Below are 24518 nucleotides of genomic sequence, written 5' to 3' on the forward strand. Positions count from 1 at the left end.
CTTGTGAACATTTCAACAATGAGGAGATAATACCAATATTTACGCTAGTTTTTACAATTTTAGTATTTCAACTCATCCAGCTAATGAAACAACAATGTCTTTCGCTGTCCACGCTTTATGAATTTCATAAGACCGCAAATATCTCCCGGAAATATCTACCAGTACTAGTAGGTTTCTTTCATTCCCAAATTCTTAGAGGGTCTTATTTATATTTGGCACAGTGAGGGATTGAAGGTGAACACAGGACACGTACGGCGATCGCACAGCACCGCATGGTACAAACTACATGAACTGGGTCACGTTTACCGGGATTTAAGGAATGTCCGCAGGCGATGCAGAAGCAAGTGCGTCGGTAAACGCGCACGATGATCATGATGTTGAAGGAAACGACGCCGACCTTCAAAACACAGAGAAGATAGTGAACGAACTGTTGAACACAGACTATGTTGTGAACAACGTGCAAGAAGGGACACAAAATGAAAACGTTAGTACTAACGCTGACAGTTGCCATGGTGATGTGCGAGGTCGAAGACCTGTTGGGCGTCGGGGGCGAATGCCGAGACGTGTTAAAGTTGGTGGCAAAGATGAAGAAACGAGAACACAAAAAGATCCTGATGTGATAGCAAATTCTCTGACAAGGTTTGCTGTTCTATTCTAATTTAAGTTTATGCTTTTCACTAACTTTTGTGTAGCGCATATTGTTTGGTGTCATAATATGATTAAATGCATTTTCAGTGAGTGAAATACATGAGATAGCGCACTGCGCCTGCTACGTAAAAGTAGTATAATGTGATACATTTTATTTTTAAGCTTCTTATCATTGTAGTAAGTCTGAGCCACGTTTTTATTTTTAACTTCAGTAACATTTTGAAAAGCGTGAACTAAATTTCTGCTTTCTGATACATCAAAAGTATTCTGTTGGACTTTGTATTCTTGTAAGCATTTTAAGTACCTCCACCCACCCCACCCCCAAGTGATCCCACTCACCTCCACTCGTACTCCCCCACCCCCATCTCTACAAAATGTTAAACTTCTGATTCTGTAGAAATTTTGAATTCTGATAGGTATCAAAGTGACACCAAAATGAATCAAAACTTTTAGTTTGGTAAATATTTTCTGTATCATGTGATCTATCTGTCCACAGCCTTTCTGAAATTTTGGAAAAACACTCTGAAGCTTTTCTATGCAGTCAAAACAACCCATTCCAAGAGATAGATGAAAATGATGAATCAAATATGCAATCTCTGTACTATGATCCAGACCAGATAGTTGGTATAGTGGAAAAACTACAGACTGGACAATTTCAGAAGGTGAGATTTGTCAAATTTTTGACCAAAAGCTCCAATATCTGTCACTCAAAGAATTTCATAGCAGTGATATTTCGACAAACACTACAGTGCTATATAATTAACACAGTTGGGATTTGGAATATAGTTAAAGTGTACAAAAAAGGTGTCTGACAGAGCTGTAAAAAAATTGGTCAAAAACAGTTGTGATCTTCAAATATAATCCTTTTGGTTTCACAGATAATGTAGGACCTATATTGGCAAGAACCTGGGATTAAAAACCAGGCCATTATTTTATTATTAACAATTACAAAATATAATAAATATACACATATCTCAAATTTAATGTTCAGTTCCTAGGCACTTGTCTACAGTCGGAAAATACAAACATGATCACAGCAGCCTGCAGACTTCTTATCCACCTTGCACCACAACAGTTAAATGATCTCACCTCTAGCAGTTTCCTGTTTTTCACAGAAGTAAGTACAGTTTACATTTTCACAATCTGTCTGTCAAAGGTCATATGTCAAAGGTCATTTATAACACAGACATAGTCAGTTACTGTGAAAGTACTTCTCATACTAAGTATTTGTATTTAAAGTAAGGTGTATCTACCTATGTCAAACATTCGCCAGGGATTTTATTGACATTCCAAAAACAAAATTATGGTACTTGAAGGCATGGAAGGAAATCTCTATAAATTACTACGGAAATTATAATTGCATTCAGTTTTGACAAGAGCCACATTCAATACATGAACAAAAACTTCACAAGTAACATCTGTCCAATTAGTTTAAGTAATACACTACAGTGGGTGGATGATGCAACCAGATCTATACTTCATTATTTGATCACAGGGTTATTTGAATTCAGTTCGCACTCACACTGTTTATTGAATATAGATCTGGTGCCCCCCCTCCCCCCCCCATGATGGTTTATTACTTATTTTAACTGAACTCACTGCAGAATTTACATGTTTGAATATTAAAATTGAACATGATTATTTATTTCCACAAGAGTTCCCAAACTTTTACACTAATGCAAGTTATAAGATGGTGAAAAAATTACCAAGATGTTGTCAGCTAGCTGATTGCGTGCCTCAAGAACAAGTGATAAACAATCGACCCCCTCAAGTGTATTTATTTATAATTATATTGTGAATAATTATGTATTTTACATGTGATTTAACAGACATTTGTCATTTTTGCACACAGGAGTATCTAAAACAGTATGTAGATTGGATAAAAGAGGGGAAAGAACCATTGAAAAGTTATGCCACAGCAGTACTAGCACTCTGTAATACTGTATCCACAGCTTTTGATGAACAACTTAACATCGTAAGTAGTAATACATAGATTCATTAGAAATGATATCATTATTGCCAGTGTAGTCTATAGAGAATGACTGACTGACTGACTGACTGACTGAATGAATGAATGAATGAATGAATGAATGAATGAATGAATGAATGAATTAATTAATTGATAAACTGTCTAGTTGGCTGACCAAGTGACTGGTTAGTTGGTTGGTTGGTTGGTTGGTTGGTTGATTGGTTGACTGACTGACTGACTGACTGACTGACTGACTAACATTGATAAGGTAATTATTTATCAATTGTAACCAATCAAATTTAACATTTTTTTGTGAAATGTTCATTTCTCAGCTACCTGATTTAATTAAATGGCTGAGGCTTCTCAAAGAAAAGCCAGTAGAAAACAGACAGCAAACAGAACGTAAAGAAATAGCCTGTCCACCGTTAAAGAGAAAACGACAGACCCCAGATACTACCAATGATGAAGATGTCACCATACCTGTAGATGTGAAGTATGTCCAAGGATCTTACTGTCTACATCCAGTTACAGATTTTGTGAGACAAATATCAATTCTGCAGTTTCTCCAGCGTATTATGACAATTTCAAAGGTAAAAAAATATGGAATAATCATAAACAGTATATTGTCTATGGTTAATTGTATGAGGAGAACTAAGGGTTGTTGATTTGTATTGAAATACTAGTCTGTAAGGTATGCTGTGACAGGGCGCCCTCACACATCAGTCAACTCCTCCCATTGATTGGTGAGAGGAGGCCAGTGAGAGCAGAATGACACTAATATGTATCTTACAGTCTAATTGAAAACTAGATGGTGATAAAAAAAACCAAAAAAAAAACCCATAATTTTATTTATTATTTAGGACCAGGAACAAAGTCTCCTATGGCAAAGTTTGGAGAGATTTGAATTGAATTTATTTGGCAATAAAATATAGTACAAAACAGATACATAGTACTGCCAAGGATAACACAACAAAGCAATTAATACGTATTTCCATTGTGGTCCTCAATTTCAAAAATTCAACATCAACAATTTGAATAACTTTGATTTTCAGGTAAATTGGTCCTTGATGTATATTCTAACTTGATATACAATTCTGATTCATATCTTTGTGTTAATTCTTTATTTCCAGACCAATGACTCTGAAGTACATGCACTTACCACACTGGATCTAATGGATATAATTCTACACTATGTAGACATCAAAAATACACAAAATATCCTGTTGACAAGAGAAGGACTAAAGGTAAATGAACCATTCAAAATTGCCTCCTTTTCTCTCACCAAGTTGGTAAATTTACATAAGGGTTGCCTTTCCTTGTTGCTTATCAAATATGTAAACTGCTTGGCGTGATTGCCTTGATAGAGGAGTCCAACAGTGAAAACCCTAAACTGAATCTTTGAAATGCATTCTTCATGTACACCTTTTTCAAGCAGTACTACTGGGTGTGATTTTGTGTAATTTTTTTAAGCTCATTTTAGCCTTGTAAACTCTGTAATAATTTGTATCATTTTAGTCCTCAATTTCATGTCATCGTTATTTTCACCTTAGCCTCATAAACTTTGAAATGTTTTATCATTTTATTCAATCATATAAATTGTTGTAATTCTTATTGTCATTTATGTATTTTTAGCAGTGTAAAGAGCACTGAGACGTAGTGTAGTGTGATTTTAAAGAAATTAATTCTTATTATTATTATCATTAGACAAAATACCGGTATGTGTAATTTATATTGCTGTTATTGTATTTGCTATAGTTTGCACTCCTAGAGCTGAAAACCATTCCTTCATATCCAGCTAACTTTGTGTCATCTGGAGGAATTCAGAAACTTGTATACCTTCCTATATCGTCAATGGCAAGGGCTCCTTTAATAAACCTGCTGGAAGTCATTACGAACTGCAATAAAGCTATCTCACAAGTTTTACAACTACCAAAAGATGTGATCACTGAATTTGTCAGGTATATATATATAGAATAGTTTGTGCTTGTGGTTTTAGACACTACGAAAATCAAAATTCATGTGGTTGTTTTTGTGGTGGTGGGGGTAGTGGTGATGGTGATGGTGGTGGTGGCGGTGGCGGTGGTGCTGTTGTTGTTGTTGTTGTTGTTGTTGTTGTTGTTGTTGTTGTTGTTTGAATTTAGCATAGTAAACTAAAGTCACATGAATATATTATTTCCAAAGTATTTGGTAAAGGTGATTTTTAAGAAGAAAGACACATTCCTCTTCATTTTGTGTATGGATTTTCAGGAGAGGACATTAATATTTGAATTGTCCATCCCAGGAATTAGAATATAATTATCATGTGTATGAATTCTAGTCATTACATTGAATTATCATGTGTGAAGACCATGTGTAGTTGACCAAAAATTATATATATGTAATTTTGTAGGAGGTTATAGCACACAAAAAGTTCAAAGTAATTTTAGCAGTGAGCTTTCGATCTGTCCTGGCCAATTTCTCAGCAGAATAACAAATTCTACAGTTACACTTACACTTACAACTGACCACTAGATGATCACAGTTACAACACAGTTGCAAATGGACATGTATGTCCCCATGAATTATTATTGTATGAATTACAATTAAATTTTTGATGGACAACAGAGAAATGACACCATGATATTGTCCTGAAAAATCTCTAGATTGAAATATTTTGGTGTATGTTTGAAATACCATTACTGGTATTTTGCTTTGGTTTGTAATAAAGGCTATCATTCATCAACCCCCATAGTCATCTTTCTAAACATTAAAGGAAAATCTGTAATTCTTGTTGTGTTTTACTTTGAACCCAGCAAAAAAAAAAAAAAAACACCAGGAAATTTAGTTATATTTTGCCAACTCAATCTGCAAATGAAAATACTGTATTTTTTCTCAAATGCAAATTTTGTTTCTTATTTTTAGTTACTGTTGGCGGCTTTACCGACATACAGATTTACGGAAGTGCATGTCTATTCTGTGCAGATTACTGGAATTCCCTGTTATGCTGGAAGTGTTTGATCAAATGTTTGGACTGGACTTTGTACTAAATATGGTAACTTCTTCTTTATACATTTATCTCTCTTTCCTTCTGGTGTGTAACAATTCTCATTATACCATGCACAAGCCAAATGGAACAAAAAATATGGAATATATACTCACGTCATGACAAAGCGTGTCTACGTCACTGATTCTGCTGTGTTCAAAATATGAGTAAAAACATTAAAAATTGTCATTACTTTCCCCATAGACCCTCCACTGATTTTTCTTTGATATTACTGGCACTGGTATAATTATGTTATTATCCAATATTTTTTTTCATTGAGCAGGAAAATACTTGTGACCTAATAGCTTTGTCACTACTCATCTAGAGACTCATTGTGACAAAGTCCTTGTATTTTCCTTGGCAGAACAAAGAAAAATATTATGGAATAACATCTAATTGTGACGTCCTTGCTGTCTGAGAGTGTGAGACAAGATTCTGAAACAATGTGTGACTAAAAATGTGTGATTTATATTTCCAAGGAACATAATCTAATCTAATCTAATCTAATCTAATCTAATTTTCTTATATAGCGCAGTCCCTCTCACTGTCACAATGCACTTTACAAAGCACAGAAAAACGAGTACAAAAACAGACTCAAGCAAAAGTCTTATTGAAGAAATAGGTCTTAAGAACTGATTTAAATGCCTGGAATGTAGTGACACTCTGCAGATACGATGGCAGAGCATTCCACAAGTGTGGGGCACAAATTGAGAATGCTCTGTCAACATAATAAGCAGTATTGCTGAGTGGTTGGTGTATTAAATTATTGTATTTTCCTACCCTGACAGTTGGAAGCTAAAGATCCACCACCAGAGGTAGCAGTGTCACACGAGCACCAAGTCATTCTATGCCTTACCATAACAAAGACAAGAATTACATACATTATGCCAGTACTAGACAGTTATTACCGATCCTGTGCACTTATGAAAGCAGCTGAAATTGCAGGAGAAACTTCTAAAAAACCAAAGGTACAGAGACACTTTGAGAAGTTCACAGCTGAAGTTGCAATGTAATTTGAATTATGCTAAAAATCAATTGCATATTATGTCATCACTCGTTTTCATTCACAAGTGATGTTAGTACACTATTGCAAACAGAGTGTTGCCATCAAGAACTATCATGTTTATTCCTTTTTTGTTGAAAACTGTAGCGAAACATCAAATTTACTCTGACTCTACAGTGTATAGCAGTGTCGCCACACATGACCTCGTAGAAGAATGTCAACTTCGAATCCTTTAGTACCTGTACCCTCTGCAGAGAAACATAAAGAAAACAAAACATAATTATAGCTTAAAAATGATATGAAACTATGAAACGGTGAAAAATTTGCAATTCATCACCATGGTATATGTCACAGACAACACTTGTTCCACAACAAGGATATGACCTGTATTGGTCTTTGTGCAAATCTGTCTAGGACTGGTGTATTTCTAAAATGTAGTGACTACAAACTGGTCTTATTTTTTCCACTGGTAGATGCTGCCGAAAGGAGCATTTATTGAGAGTGTTCATTTCTTAGCTGCTGTTGGCATATCTTCAAGGAGCTGGAAGTTAGTGGACATATTAATCCAGGGACCATACGTACAGTGTCTGTTCAAAGTTATTTCTGAACCAAGGGAAAGGTACCAGCTGTTCAAATTATTATTCTACCCCCTCCATCCCCTCCAACCCCTCCACCTCCTCTATCCCCCTCCATCCCTCCATCCCCTTCCAACCCCTCCATCCCCTCCACCCCTCCATCCCCTCCAACCCCTCCATCCCCTCCACCCCCTCCATCCTCTCCATCCCCTCCATCCCCTCCACCCCCTCCATCCTCTCCATCCCTTCCATCCCCTCCATCCCTTCCATCCCTCCATCCCTTCCAATCCCTCAATCCCCTCCAACCCCTCCATCCCCCTCCAACCCTCCATCCCCTCCAACCCCTCTCCCCTCCACCGGTGGGTCGGTGGGTGGTTTGGTGGGTGGGTGGATGGATGGATGGATCTTTCTGATGAAGTTAGAATATATCAAAGCATCCAACACAAATACCACCCCCCTCCATTCCCTCCATCCCTTCCAACCCCTCCATCCCCTCCATCCCCCTCCAATACCTAGTAAATGTACACTTTGATCACTCAATATTCAAATTTAAAAATGCATTAGTCATTACACTTGAATGAACTCATAACAGTACATTATCATAATTATGCAAATGACACTTTTTCTTATTTCTGACTCTAGGACCTTTATGCCTTTTGAGCATGCTCTATCAGTCTTACTAGTTGTCACGACAACGCCAGAAGGTCAGCTGAAATTGTGTGACTCATATGAGACAGCAGAAGGTGGACTGATGCTAAGTATGGGATTCAGGTAGGTTTACATAGATACATGTTCTCACTAAACAAAGTAATATGGGTGTTAAACCATCTTGTACTTTCCGAGTGTCATCTTGGTACAATGAAATATCCTACTCCAAACTGCTTCATTTTATGTAAAATTAGTACAAAAAACAGCCACCAGACCAAAGACTCTTCCTTCCATGTCTACAAATGGCAAGTACAGAAGATCTTGCAAACATCCATTGGAGAACATTGTCAAGAAAAGTATCAAATTATCACTAAAATATCACTGCAAATGACAGAATTTAATCAAAAAGCACTAAACTAGACCAAAGACTCCCCCTTCCTGGTCTTCCTGGTCAAGTATAGAAGATGTCACCAGCCAGACAGTCTATGAGCTTTGATGTGAAAAAATTTAGAGAGGTCACAACAGTATTTTTTTTAAATGTTTGCAATTTGCTAATTGAAAACTGTGCATACATTTACATGAAATAGTTCAAGTCATTGATGGTACTGTGTACACTGACTTGATGGCCATGTGTAAACATTCATAAAATGTTTTACAGACCATGAACTTGTTTGTCAATGAATTGTCAGATTTCATGGTATGCTGATAGGATTTGACAAATGTATGTGTCTGCAAGCACAAAAAATGAAAATCAATTAAAAAATAACAAGAACTATGCAAAATATACTCTTCCAGTAATTGCTACTAAAGTTTTAATTTTCAGTCAGAATCTAGAAATCATACAGTTGTAAACTACAAACCTTTAGATTTCATGAGGAACCAGCTCATCGTTCTGTTTTTTCTTCTCTGTCTTTCAGGATCTTGTTGAATGCCATCATGACTACATACCAAACGAAAGTTAAAATTCTGTGTTTGAGGGTATTATACAACTGTCTCTGTCATACACTGCTTGTGGTATGTAAACAAAGTCTCTGTAGAAATATCCATATTTTATGTATCATATTTCAGTTACCCACCTTGCAGTTAGTTTTTGAAAGAAGTGTGACAAGAGGATGTTCCAAATTAGGACAAATAGGGCTATTTAAGAATCCACCTGAAGCTGTCAAAAACATGTGGCTAAAATAACGCCATGGATTCCTAAAAATTACCTGATTAGAAACGAAGTTAGCAGATTTTTTTGACCAGTGGAGAATGTCGGACAGTAACATTTGCAGTGAAACACTGCAAAATCATTATATTTTTGAAGGAGGCTATAGTACTCAACTATCATGGCCATGCTTCTGAATAGCACTCCAAGTGGCCAAACTATGCAATCTTTTGTTTTTCTGGAAACCAGCATATGGTGTAATTTGTAGTTGACTATTTTAGTGTTCACACATTATACATTATTGATACACTAAAATATTATGCATTATTGATATACTAAAATGTGTTTTTGTTTATATCAAAAGACGACATAAAGAGTGTGATTTATATATTTTGAATGAAGGACATTGTAAATAGAATAAGTTTGGTATTTTTGATCTCATATATTGTATTTCTTGATGAGGTTTTAACATAGCATGCACCATGGAAATCAACTGTCTAAACTTCCTTCTCTTACTTTGTTTAAGAAAACTCAAACCCATTCTCAGTTCAGGGATTATTTTTTTCAAAATAGAGATTAAAAGTACAAGTACATTGCATATCAAAATTACAATGTAAGCCATTTTAGTATCCAATATGGCCGCTGATTACTGTGTTCACTCTATAGGAAAATTAAAAGATTGACAGAGAACATCTTTTATTTCAAATCAACCAGGAACAAACTTTCATATGGTGAAGTTTTGAGAGATTTTAAGATTCAGGGAAATTGGTCTCCATGGTGCATTCTATCTTAATAATCTATGCAACTCCTGATCCCAGTGTTTGATACCAAATGTCAGAATTTCTTGGTAGCTCATAGTTTATATCAATGCTTAACCATCTATTCATATTTTACACATATTTTATATGTGAGATTGGACAAATATTAATTTTCGACGTCTCCTATTTCTTGTAAATTCAGGAAAACTATCCTCAGCTACAGTCAAGAAATAGACAGAGTAATGAACAGAAGAAACATCTAAGAAAGATGCAAGACAACGTACAACTGGCTGGTGCAGTAAATGTAAGAATTTAATATGTAATTTGCAACACACAGAAAGAATTTCATGTCAGTTTCTAGCACAGAAATTTTTTTATGTCAGTTTCTAATGCACACATTTGCAGTTATACATTCAACCACCATCTTCATCTGAGCTGCTCTGTATGTGTATTTCAGTCTAGTGCTATCCTTGATTGACTATGTTGGTATCCAGACTAGTGTGCTTTATAGATGATAGATAGTTATAATAATAATAATAATAATCTTTATTTATACTTGATAGTTCTTTAAGCATATAAACACTTGTCTCCCAAGAAGTCCAGTGAGGGCCATCCCTCACGGGTTCAGTATTAATGCAGGAGGAAACTGCATTGTTCGGTAGAGTCAAATTGAACGACACTTCTTTCTTACAGCGTGGTAAATTTAATCAAACCCTGAATGGGGTTTGAACCCCGACAGCAGTGGTAAGAGGCAAGTGGTTTAACCACTCGGCCACCGACAACCCTTTGTGATACATGTTTGTGATACATGTTAATTCCTTTTGTGTTGTTTATATGTACAGGTGTTGGTCAACCTCCTTACAATTGAAACACCTAGAAATGAAGCCGACCAAATCCGATCTCTTGTCATACAGTGTCTGTATGGTCTAGCACTAAAACCTGAAGTTGCACAGATTATCGGTAAATTACCTCTGATAACTGACGGAGAGTTGAAAGGTCAGTTGATTTTATGAAGGGTACAATCAACAGTAATGATTCGTTCAGAAGCAACTGTGGTTTCTTTTGTTTATCTAGACCTAAAATTCATATATGTCAACAGAGCAAACACCACGCTTAGCTTGCCTGTGCTGTATTTAGGTTATGAATGTAAAGCAGTCATGGGGGTAACAGAGACTATCAGAGTGCCATCCGTGACAGCTGTTACTCTACTTTTAATATAATCTATAAAGTTATGACATTGATTAGCTGTATAATTCTAACATGGTTGAAAATCTTCTATAAAAACTAACAGTTCTGTTTCAGAAATAGATTACAAAACAGGACAGATGAATAGCTCTCAATGCTTTTTATGCTAAATTACATGAAATTGTTATTATATTATTAGCCTAGTAGAACTCATTGTTATTTATACTCAGTGTGGGAAATATTCAAGTTTATAAAATTATATCTTCATACCATAAAAAAAATTTCCCAAAGGGCCTTCAAAATTGTTTGTATTTAATCTGTTTATAATTTTGCATTGAAATTAAAAGATATATATCAAGTTCATAAACAAAGTGTATCAAATCCACATTTTGTATCATAATTTATGTAAAATTTCATATTTTTATTTTCTATTTCCACAGAACTAACAAGAATACCAATAAGTGATGAAAGAAAAGATGAACATCGAATGTTTTGTAGATTTGCTACTAAACTTATCGGTAAGATTTCTCTGTTATCATCGGTAAGATTTCAAGATAAAAGTGAGTAAGATTTCAAGAAAAACTTGAAACACAAGTAGAACTTATAATAATTATTATATATGTACCAGAGATTACTTGCACTGGTGTGTGTACATACTAGACTAGTATGTGCGTGCAGCAGTGCAAGTAATCTATGGAACATTTGTGGTATTTGCACTGCTGTGCAATCACTGAAAATATTATTGCATACCAGAATGCAAATGATATGCAAATGAGGACACGATCATTCATTCTACACAAAATCGCATGATCGCATAGTGTCATTTTTACAGAAGTGTGTTGTTTCAGATAAACATATGTAATAACAGAACCCCATGCCACATGAGTGCCAGTGTGGGTACTCAGGGGTATTTGCACTCATGCTTGCAGTGTTTTTCTGCTCCACTTTCACTTGCTATGCTCATGAAAGTACTGCCACAGAGAACACTGCAAGCAATCGTGCAAAAACCCTGAGTACGCTACACTTGCACTCACGCATCAAGGAATTCTGTCATAGTAGTAGGACTTGTAGACAATCTTTAAACTCATTGGTAAGATTTCTAGGTAATGTTTAATCTCGTAACAAGACCTCAGATCTGCACTTGTAAGGTTGCAATCAAAAGTCGAGGATGATGATACCACTAGTAGGAAGACCTCAATAATCTTTGGCACTATTTGACCTGTGGTCACTTTTAAAAGTTAGCTGAACTGCACGAGGATCTAGCTACTAGACAAGATCAACTTTGACTTCTTGGCACGTCTAACATTAATTTCAGATACTATAATTATTGGACATATTTTTGTCAATATAGCTTGAAATCTTTTCTAATGTTGTAATAGAGATATTGTGTCCCATTTTCTTTCAGACAAAGTGACTTACAAAGAAGAGAAGAAAAGAGTAAAAGCAGCAGCTGAGATAAATTATTCAGAAACTGAATTGATGCACCTGATACATGATCATTTACTGTCTAAAGGTAAAAGATAGGTAGAGAGGGTTACATACTCTCAGTTTTCATACGTTTAGGTCAAAGTGACTGTATAACAAGTATGCTATTATCCCATGTTTTGTACCACACACAAGACAAGTTGAACATGTTAAAACAAACAATATGGGATTTATACCCAAGTTGTTCTATGTCAAAACAACTAGTGATGCTGAAAGTATGAAGTAATTGTTCAGAGTTGTTATAACTTTTCCTGATAATTGAGGAGGTGTAATTATATAATTCTCCAATATTTTTCGTCATTCAGCCTGAACATACTATTTATTGTTGTGACCTAAGGGTTTTGTCACTTCTCATTCTCGACTCATAGTAACAAGGCCCCTTAGGTCACATTTTATTTTTCTTAGCTGACCGATGAAAAATATTTTAAAATAATATCCAATTGTACATAGTATTGCCAAGAGGTGAAATATGTAGAAGATGCAATATCATTTTAAATGTTTTGTGTGGCTTCCAGGGAATTTATATTTAGGTCAAAGTCAATGCCATGATTGGGGGCATATGTCAACACAATCTTGTGCTGTAAGAAGTTTATTATTTCAGATAAAAGAATTTGAGATCAAAATGTGGAACGTAATCCTACCAACATTACAAATATATATTTTCATTGATTAACCGGTTGATGATAAATACTTTAAGAAAACCAGCTTTTTGTAAGCTAGTGAACAAAATCCAGTGACCACCAGATTATTTTGTCACATGGAAACCGTACCTTTCCAGACACTTTACATATATTTTGATCAAATTCTGTGTTTATAACAGGTCTAAGTGAGACTGCCCGGATTCTGAATTGCGAGACTGAAATCCCGAAGACTCCACTTTTAAGAAAGGAAAGTTGGTCATCGTCAGTGCCATTTGGACTTCTCAGATCTAAAACAGTACCGGCTATTTCATCAGCGGTGCCTTCTCTAAAACCACAACTCAGTACTAGAAATGTACAAATGAACAAATCACCACTCAAGAGAAAGGTTTGTTGTCATGAACATTTAATTTAAGTTGTCTGATTTAAGAGGCGAGATCAATAGTTCATTGTAGGATAAAAAACACTAAATTCTTCTCTTTTTTTGGGGGGGGGGGGGTGAACCATTTCTAGTTCTCATCAGACAAAAAAAAAATTCTTTTAATAGAATCTGTTTTGTACCCCTATAAAATACAACTATTTCTAAAATATGTCAATTGAAGAAATGGAAGAATTGTTCACTTAGGTAAATTCATGGCACTAAAATGCATTGAAGTGTCAAAGAAGAGCTGTTTTAATTTTTTCTCACTACATACTGGCTTTTGTATTCAACATTACATATTACTGTATACTGATTTGAAATTGATTGTGCTGTCTGGAACATTTTTTCAATTTTGACCAATTATTAAAATAGTTAAAAAGGGTCTTAGGGTCTGAACCCTAACTAAAAGAATCAAATTTTCCATCCTACATTGAACTATTGATCCCGCCTCTCATGAGTCACCAGAAAAAATCACAAGATACTAAGAAATTTCACTATCTTGTAATTCATTATATTATGTTATTACATGTCACCCTAATGAATATACTACTACTAAGACAACGACGATGACGCCGACGACTACTACGACTACTACGACTACTACTACTACTACTACTACGACTACTACTACTACTAGTAACTACTACTACTACGACTACTACGACTACTACGACTACTACAACTACTACAGCTACTACTACTACTACTACTACTACTACTACTACTACTACTACTACTACTACTACTACCACTACTATTACTACTACTACTACTACTACTACTACTACTACTACTACTACTACTACTACTACTACTACCACTACCACTACTACTACCACTACCATTTCTCTAGTTGAGTGTAAGGAAAACATTATCCAGAAGAACCTCTACAATAACAAGTGGGTCATCCTACCAGCTGGACATGGCTACACTTCGTAGACAAGTTTCCCAAATCTCTACCACAACAGCGCCCTCACTTGACTCCATTGTGAAACAGTACCTCAGAAATCAACATGTGAAATGTACCAACCCAGTGGCAGTCTGTCCGACATTCAAACTCAGAAGGTATGTCTTAAGCATTGTCGTAAACCACAGCCTCTTTTACAGCACCATCTAAGACGTCAATTTTACAGTGTTGTGGAAGAAATATCAGCTCTAGTTTGCGAGAATGGTATAAAGTGGAATGATGCCATTTCAAGGGATTTGATTTTCAAGGAAGAGACTTGTTTTCAGTTTTGCTAGATTTTCACTTTCACTGCTTTGCTAATTTATTTTATTTATATAATTATAATTTAGATCATTAGTGTAAATAGCTTTTATCCCCTATTGTCATGAGGCTGGACGCTGAACAGAAAAACAGATGTAGTTGAAACAGAAGTACCAGGTTCTTGGCCCTTTGCCTGTGTTAGGGTGCTAATGCAGCTCAGTAAAGTACTCAAAAATTTGTACCACATCAGATGAGATATAAGTTAGTCTTACATTAATTTCAGATGGATTTTTCTATGAACACAAACGAAATAGTAGTTTAAGTAGTAGAGAAATTACATATGATAGACTTTGGTTTTGTATCTGGTACTGTTGATTTGACACCTAAAAAGTTGCATTAATTTCATTTTGTCAACTAATTTTCACTACCACAGTTTACAAAGACTCTGCACCAGTATAATTGCTTTGCTGATTAAAAATTAAGTTACTGTTATTTGGGTGATAACACACTCTTCCTTTGTCAAAGACATTCTGACACTATCGTATTCCCATATCTCCATGTACTCTTTGCTCCCTACAGGGTCCACAGTTGTCCAGACAGTGCCAAACAGATACACAAGGCTGCATCTATAAATAACATAATATCTAGAACTACCAGAAAGCAGGTAATGACGAGAAATTATCTTGTAATTTTACCAGATTATTCCATGTATTGATAACTTGGTAACTCTTAAGTATAGTTAGCAATCATGCACGTAATGGTAAACTTTGATGGCGATAGAGTGAAGAGAATACTGAATCATATTCATAAAGTTTATTTGCATCTTTCAGGTTGGAGGTCTACCAGATGAAGGTTGTACCAGACAACAAGACAGACACTTTAAATATAGCAGGTATGTATCTGAAAGATTTTTGAGTTCATCACTCACTGTTGAAGGATATCATGATGCATCTGTTTGCAAGGGCTTTCTCTAACTTTTTACAATAATCTACTATTTTTCCTGTTCAGTGCCATAGAGCATTTAGTGGTATTGGATTTTGATGCTATACATATTCTTTTGATTGATTGATTGATTGATTGATTGATCGACTGATTGATTGATTGATTGATTGATTGATTGATTGATTTATTGATTGATTGATTGATTGATTGATTGATTGATTGATAAAGTTACAGTAAGATCGATTTTAACTATCAAAAGATGTCTATAGACGTATCGTTTCCTGTGAAATGAACCTCAGAAATAAACTTTTTAATCTTTGGCTGTTACTTTGTTCACGAAAACTCCACCTTATTCTCAGTTAAAATCAAGAAAAACAATGAAGGGTCACCACACAAATATTTTAACTAGAGATCAAAATTTTATCAAAATTTAAGCCATTTTAGAATCCAATATAGCCGTAGAATCCAATATGGCCATAGAATCCAATATGGCCGTAGAATCCAATATGGCTGCTGAATGCTAAAGACTGTCAATTTCCTTGAAAACAATACACTGGCTCCCCAAATTTCCATTATTTCAAAATGACCAAAAGCAAGCTACCATATGGCAAAGTTTGGAGAGATTTGAAGAACTTTGATTTTCCAGGAAATTGGTCCCCTAATAAGCACTTTCTACCTTCACTTATAACATGATATAATGCAGTGTGGTGATATCTTACATTTATTTTCCTTTAATGATATAACTATGATCTATACAACAGGTTTTATCCAGTTAAGACATGCCAGGATCCTTCTGTCGCCTTCTCATCATGTCAATTCCTGAAACATCCAGTAAGTTATCATATCTATACTTGTCGCATCAGATTGTCAAAATTTAACTTCGCTAACTCTTGCCTCAGATTTAGTTGGCCAGATGATAGTATAGATCTGTTAACAGGGCAAAAGCTGTTATTTGGTAATCTTTAGACTTCATGTGCAGAGACCATCCAGGTTTCATTTGTGTAACAGAGAAAATTTCAGCTGTGACTAAGGGCCTGAATAAGTGATTTCTAATTCCATGTTTCATGAAATTAACATTCTGAATGTTTTAACTTGACAGATGCAAAATGATCTTCTTGCATGTGGTGACGATAATGGACAACTACACTTTTATGATATCTTTGGAGACAAAGTGAGTTTATCTTTAACCTTGAACTTTATGTCTTTCTCCTTGGTATATGACAAAATGATTCCTTTGATCAAAGTCACATGTTCATCCGTCTGTGATGCATGACAAGAAACTAGATGTAAACTTAATGCCTAATTCTGAAATGAAAGATAAGCAAGACTTTTAACTCTTGTTCCTACATGCATTGTCTGTACATGAAATTGCCAATGTAATGAAAAGTGAAGGAATAAAGACAGCACCCTCTGTTGATATAATTTGAAAATAAATAAAAAATAAAATTTCAAATTCATTGAATAACTGCCTAATGCATAAGCAATATGTGAATAGAGTTAATTATTTCTTAGTAAGTATGAGATATAACTCTTAATACTAGTATACTATACAATTATTTATTTGCTCTTGTCAGTCAAAATTAGTCATAAAAAGTTACTGTATTACATTCACTGTTATTGTACTCACAGTATCTTGTTATCTTTTCAGGAAATCAAATCGACATCACTGGATTCTTCAGTACCTATTAAACTGATTAAGCAATCTATGGTAAGTATTCTTGTATAGTATAACCATAGAGAGTCCCCCCCCCCTCCACCCTCATTTGTGTGCTCTGTACTTCCAACTTGCTGTGCCAAGTGTTATTAATCCAATTCAGTTGTTTACTTTCCCTGTTTGTTTCAAGTTTCATTCCTCAAGTCAATGCTTGCCTGATGCTGATTGTAATGTCATATACTATCTTGTTTCAGATAGGAATGTTGGATACTTGCCAGATAAATTTAACTTATAACACATCATTTTCATCCAGCATACAGTGATAGACTTAACCATATCATGTGGTATGGACTTAAGTGACCCCTAGTGACCTCAATTTGCATACAGTGGCAATATTCATTTTCTATTTTCCTTAGGGTACTATCACAGTAGCACAAGAGTCCTACCAGTGATGTAAACCCTGTTTGAAAATGTCATGAGATGTTATTGTCTCTTGACTATTGCAAGATATTTTAAGCCATGAAAACAAAGGTGGCAGTTTGATTGTGGGAAATTTACCCAAGCACTGAAATGATACATTGTAAACTGATCCAGTTGTCATGGTAACAGTAACTATACATTTTACCATGGTTTGGATCATGTCGTCATTTTTTCTCTTCCATCTCCTTCTGTAGAGTGGAAAGTTGGTGATAACAAGTGGACAGACTGGGTCCAAACTTTGGACGATGGGAAAGAACTACAGTATGAAGTAAGTTGATGCCAAGATACTACAATTCTCTGAACTGACTGAGAAACATGACTTTATGAGTGTTCAAGGCAAATTGTAGACCACAGAGTGCTATATCCATGCTAATAAGTTGTAACTATGTGATAAGGACCCATAATGCTCAGAAATATCACAGAAAAAAACCAGTAGCAGTTTTTTGTCTCTTCTGTGATATATTTTTTGCAGATAGAAAATTACAAGCATTTGCACGAAATGGTTCAATCAATAGGCTAAATTATATAAACTTTCAACTTGTCGTACACTGACTTGATAGCAGGCCATCAATTCATTTGACCAGCCACAAGAATGAGGACTTTCTAGATATGGAAATTAACAGATATGCTGTCTGTGACTTAACATGTATACACTCATAAAATCATAATGTCTTTTCTCTCATCTTGCAGATTAAAACGACAGTTTGATGATATCGTCACAATGTCTTTCAGTAATTTAGCAGATGATAAGATGGTTGGTGTAAACTATAAAGATGATACAGCTAGAGTGAGTCCTTTAAATTTCTATTTAATAAAAATATGAACTGTCAAAATCATACACAGACCAACATGTCCTTTCCTACATACATGTACATAGTTACACAGTATACACTCACATAATACATGGAAAGATGGAAGGACATACAGACAGACAGACAGACAGACACACACACACATACACACACATACACATACACATACATACATACAATTACATACATACATACATACATACATACATACATACATACATACATACATACATACATACATACATACATACATACATACACACATACATACATACATACATACATACAAAACATATACACATATACATACTGGTGCAAGCATTAATTCTTGCTATATATATGTATGTAACATTTCTTATTCATGCATTGATCATTGATTGTAAAATATTCTACTGTAACAAATCATTGCTGTTGTCTTGAATGTACATGACACTAGTAACTCTAGACTTGTTTTGTCTTTCAGGTGTACAATACAAAGACTGGTAAACAAGTGGTAAGATTGTACGATGCTCATCGACAAAATTCTTGTATGGCTCACTTTGCTTCTTTTGATCCCATGGATACCATGGTGCTTGCCGATGGACTATTATGGGATATAAGATCAGCTACACTTGTTCACAAGTTTGACCAGTTTGAAGATTCTGTCTATACTGGTTTGATACATCCATCTGGACTTCAATTCGTCATCAATAATAAAATTGTATCCTTATAAATTTCTACAAATTTTGTGCAGTCATGGTCAGGTTCAGATTAACTCTTAATTTCATTTATTGATCAGTACAATTAAGATAACAGAAACCATTGTTTTTTCATTTTCTATTTTCCTGACTTGAAATTAGTTTGATGAGAGTTCTGATTTGATAAATCATTTGCTTGACTGTTTGTTTGTTTGCTTTGTTTGTATATATGTTTGTTTTTATGAATGTGATAGTTTCTTGAGCCCAAATAATTGTAATGTAAAATGTAAAAAGGCCAGTAGTCTGTTTGTTAAGAATTTCCATGTCATACTCTTGTAGTGTATAATATGTAGAAAATGTACTAAGAGAGTTTGTCTTTATTTACCTATTTGAAAGAGTTATGAAAAATATTGCTTTAAAGTTTGAAGCAACTTGATGTACTTGACCTGTGATAGTCTGTAAAGACATGTCATAGATTAGGGCGCCCTCATTGGTGAGAAGGGGTAAGGCCAATGAGGGCAGATGACGTGACATATCTTACTGTCCAGGTAGTTGATAGCCAAACTTGGTACTTTTGTGGTCCATTGTCAGGATTTTTAAAAAATTGGCCAGCTGTATGGTATTGCAAATGTTCTGAAAATACTAGTATATCAATTTAACAGTCTGTCAGTAGAAATGATTTTATTACAAAAATCAAATCTTGTCAAATGATTCATTGATTTATATACTAGTATTTCCTTAACTGTATATTGATCAAAGTGGGATGCCAGAACCTTCAAACTTTTCAAAGTGGTACCAGATTTAGAACCCTGTGGTTTTATTATGAAGTTCTCACATGACGGTGACACTCTCATATCAGGTATGTTAATACATTGCCAAGCATTACTTTATTCAATTTCAACCCATCTGTATAAGTGGGGACCTGATAGGATAGGTGAATACTTTAATCCTATGCGCTTACAGAGGTTGCAATGTATTGTATGCTCCCTAGGTAGTTGACGAAGAATAAAAGGTTGGTTACTGAGTGTCGCAATGGGTCTATGCCGGGATAATGATTTGTACATGAAAAAAGTGCTTTGAGCAGAGTGTGCAAAAGTACTATATAAAAACTAATATTATTGTTATTATTATTTATTTGTATTGCTATCCAAGTTATAGTATTATCTCTGTCTTTAGTACACATTTTATTTGCCTCCACTTTCTGTTTGCACTTCAATACTATCTAAATATCCAACCAGGATTATCATCACACAGGTGCAATGCCCTACTTTGCAGTATTTGTAACAATTATGGTTTGACGTACACTGTTCCTTTCGCTGAAAACATATTAGCTTCTTTCTGTTAATACACAAATAATTATGTCTTACTTGTTGTGTCTAATGCATTCCAGGTACTTCACCATATTTAGAGAAACAGAAGTCTTCATTTATTAGGACCTTTGATGCAAGAACATATCAAACAATATGTAAGTATGAATAACAATTTATTTATCAAACATTTCACTGACATTGGGTCTAATCATAGTAGACCCTCCACTAATGGAGGGCGTATGGTCTAATCAGTTCTTGTATTGTACAGTTTAGTGTATATCAGTAACCCCCAAATGGCAAAGGGGGGGGGGGGAGGCTATAGGAATGACCATGTCTGTCCATTTATCTCTCCATCCATGTGTGCAATCATGGACAACCATGTCTTACACCCACAAATCATGTAGTGTATTTGGGTCAATTAACATCACTTTATGTTATGAGTAGACATTGTTATAAATGATATTATGAACTTGATAGTTAACATATAGGACCATATTTCAGACTGCAATACAACAACATAAATATTGTTGTGTTGGGGGCTATGTCTTTGAACACAGAAGACTTGTTTTATTTAGAGTCGTATACATTTAGGAAATGAGAGACAGGAATGAACAACAAACTAGAACAGATATTACTGAGTTCATAGGCTGTGTTGAGAGATAACACTACTTACAGGTTGACCAGCCTAAATGGCGTTTTTGTTTGTAATATCAGCGTATTGAAATTTGTTATTCATTTACATTTTCAGTTACAATGGACATGAACTGGAAAATGCAACAGCTGACCATTGATGCCAAAGACCAGAAACTGGCTGTACTAGTAAGTTTTCTATTTCAGAAGTAAAAATAGTCTAGTAAAATCATTTTTTCCTACTAACTCACCTGCTAAAAGTTACAGTTTCAACCTCGTTTCAGTTATTATACTATAATAATATTAATAAACTTTATTTAGACTCAAAAGCCTCATAGGTAAAAGCCTTCTTTTTGTGACGGTTGAGTACATTTACAGCAGACATAAAAATGAACAATAACAATAAAATAGCAGAAAATGAAATTACATACAATTGCAAAATGTTTAATTACGATACCAAAAACTACAACAGACCAAAATACACAAACAGCAAAAGACAAATACTTACAGAAGATACACATACATACTAAAAAATTTTCGTTGTCATCTATGAAATCTTGAAAGTAAATGTTTTATGACACGCTATTTTAAAACCTCTAGTATTAGTAATAGATCTTATTGCAGCTGGTAGTTGATTGTAAAGTGTAGGCGCTGCTACTCGAAAAGATTCCTTTAAAACATTTGTTCTGGCAAATGGGACAAGTAATGAGTGATTTTTTTACTTAGCACAAAGACCAGCTGTTACTAAGTAGTTATACTACTACTAAGGGGATATTTGTTTGTGCACAAATATTTACTCATTGAGTAAAAGAGGGCTTTAATTTCAGTAAAGGACTAAGGATATAAGAAGAGAAGGTGTGCTATTTCATGATCAAATCAAATTTCATTCACTTATTTTCTGTAATTTTGATATTCCCGTTTTTTGCATCTCAGACAACAGTTTTCATACCATGCATGAGCCAAGTTGAACAAAAAATATGGAATATATACTCTACAACGCGCATCTATGTCATGACAATGGGTGTCTATGTCACTGGTACTGCAGCATTCGAGTCAAAACGTTCAAAATTACCATTACTTTCCCTGATTTTTCTTTGATATTACTGGCACTGGTATAATTATGTTATTTTCCAATATTTTTCTTCATTCAGCCAGGAAATACTCATGACCTAAGGGTTGTCACTATTCGTCTAACGACTCGTAGTGAAAAAGGCCCCTTAGGTCACTCATATTTTCCTTGGCTGAACAAAGAAAATAACATCTAAACATCTCTCATTTTGAGCTTGTAAACTATTCTTTTGGTAGGCTGAATCTCCACTTAGTTGTTGTCGAGTGTATGATATCGGTAGAAAGAGACATACTGATGAACCAGAGACTAAGGAAGTAAGTCTTTGATATTTCATTCCTTAACTTTGTTTCAGTAAGGGATGATGTCATCGCACATTAGCTCAACAAACAAACATCGTTCATTTAGGTCAAAACCCCCTATCCCCTCCCCTAAACGAACATCTTTCTTATTTTAGTAAAACATCATGTCCCATGTAGCTTCCTGGTTAAGCCTACACTGACGTTGGTGGCGCACTTTCAAATCGAAGCACGCGAAGAAGAGACGATCAATCGATATCCATTATATGAATAGTGAGTTGGAGAAGGTGACATGAGTGAGCGCATCTGTGCACTTAGCAACCAATTGCAACAATGTATCATCCTAGACTCCCGAGTTACAGAAGTGAGCCACCAACGTCCATGTTGGCACAATATATTTCTTGACCTCACATATCATATGCACTACACATAAATCTACCACTACAATAAGAAAAAAACATGTTTTTAACATTTTCATTGACATTTTTCGTTATTTTACATATTCACAATCTTAGCTTTATTGTGCCATGATGCCCCATGGTTATACATGGATAAGTACAGTATTTGTATTAAAAACCTATAATATTTTGATTACAGGCAAAAGATGACAAAGAAGAAGAAGAAAGAAGAATCATCCTTGACATGCAAAGCAATGCAGGGATCCATAATAGTGCTGCTAGGGAGGATGGGGATTCGGATGATGAGGAAGAGGGGGAGGGGGAGGGGGAGGAGATGGCTGCTGCTGAGAGTGATTAAATAAAGTCATTGATATGAGATTAAAGACTGAAAGATCTGTCGTTGTTTCCATTTACCCACTTGTGACATGTCAGGGTGGAGTTTATGTAACCACTTGTGCCACCTAGTCAGATTGGAGTTTATGTAACCACGTGTGATACCCATGTCAGATTGGAGCTTATGATTGTGTGGTTACATAAACGGAAACAACAACAGATCTTTCAGTAATGACGAGATGTTTTTTATGATAGAATAATTCAACTTGTATGGCTGTATACAGAAACATAGAAACAATGATTATTATACAGACCCATGTACACACATATATATATATATGGATAATGGAAGCTATAGTTATTCATGTGGAGTCATGATGGGCAAATGGTTAGAATGGCCGGCTTTGAATCTGCAGGCTGCAGGTTCGAGTCCCATCAGGTTCGAGCCCTGTCGCTGCCATTTGTTTCTGAATGGTTAAAGTCCTTGGGCAGGATTTAACCACGATTGTGCCACAGTCAACTCAGATGTATAATTGGGGACCTGGTAGGATAGAGATTACAATGTGAATGCTTTACTTATATGTGCTTATCGAAGCTGCAATGAATTGTATGCTCCGAAGGGAGTTGAGGAAGTAAAGGGCTGTTGTACCGATATAGATCCATGTCAGGGGTAATAATTGTAAAGTGCTTTGAACACAGAGTGGGAAAGTGTTCTATAAAAACCAACAATATTATTATTATTATGACTGTGTTTGAAGTATTTTCATTTACTCACACATATATTTTTTTGACTGTTTGTTTGTGTATGTGTATTTGTATTTGTTTATTTTATCCTATGGTGCAGCTTGTGGTTATGTGTTCATATTTCTTGGCCCTCATAATTATCCTTGCTGCAGCCTTCTGTACGTGTTGTAATCATATGTATGGTAGACCTTCAAAAGAGTGCATCACATGTATGGTAGACCTTCAAAAGAGTGCATCACATGTATGGTAGACCTTCAAAAGACTGCATCACATGTATGGTAGATCTTCAAAAGAGTGCATCATATGTATGGTAGACCTTCAAAAGACTGCATCACATGTATGGTAGACCTTCAAAAGACTGCATCACATGTATGGTAGACCTTCAAAAGAGTGCATCATGTGTATGGTAGACCTTCAAAAGAGTGCATCACATGTATGGTAGACCTTCAAAAGACTGCATCACATGT

The 24518-nt window shown here is 35.2% G+C and overlaps 1 protein-coding gene across 1 annotated transcript; it reads left to right on the forward strand.

The window, feature by feature from the left end:
• Positions 1-237: 237 nt before the first annotated feature.
• On the forward strand, positions 238-23332 carry LOC144433686 (DDB1- and CUL4-associated factor 1-like). The gene is made up of 31 exons (XM_078122041.1): positions 238-639; positions 1145-1310; positions 1640-1765; positions 2501-2623; positions 2950-3207; positions 3748-3861; positions 4373-4575; positions 5519-5648; positions 6428-6607; positions 7116-7261; positions 7860-7988; positions 8783-8879; positions 9973-10074; positions 10613-10766; positions 11396-11473; positions 12361-12468; positions 13261-13466; positions 14353-14564; positions 15286-15370; positions 15537-15598; positions 16410-16479; positions 16748-16819; positions 17297-17356; positions 17977-18050; positions 18473-18569; positions 19058-19294; positions 20031-20130; positions 20662-20736; positions 21330-21400; positions 22517-22594; positions 23174-23332. The coding sequence occupies exons 1-31, from the start codon at positions 320-322 to the stop codon at positions 23330-23332; spliced, it is 4092 nt and encodes a 1363-aa protein (XP_077978167.1). The 5' UTR covers positions 238-319.
• The last annotated feature ends 1186 nt before the right edge of the window (positions 23333-24518 follow it).

This window comes from Glandiceps talaboti, chromosome 1 (genome assembly GCF_964340395.1).
Source record: "Glandiceps talaboti chromosome 1, keGlaTala1.1, whole genome shotgun sequence".
Classification (NCBI taxonomy): domain Eukaryota; kingdom Metazoa; phylum Hemichordata; class Enteropneusta; family Spengelidae; genus Glandiceps; species Glandiceps talaboti.

What these genes read in the sequence shown, in the direction of transcription:
- LOC144433686 (XM_078122041.1), top strand. Translation starts at nt 320, where the DNA reads ATGTCCGCAGGCGATGCAGAAGCAAGTGCGTCGGTAAACGCGCACGAT. An exon ending in GTTTCCTGTTTTTCACAGAA is followed by an intron (nt 1,766 to 2,500) that starts GTAAGTACAGTT and finishes TTTTGCACACAG; the next exon opens with GAGTATCTAAAACAGTATGT. An exon ending in ATTTCTGAACCAAGGGAAAG is followed by an intron (nt 7,262 to 7,859) that starts GTACCAGCTGTT and finishes TTCTGACTCTAG; the next exon opens with GACCTTTATGCCTTTTGAGC.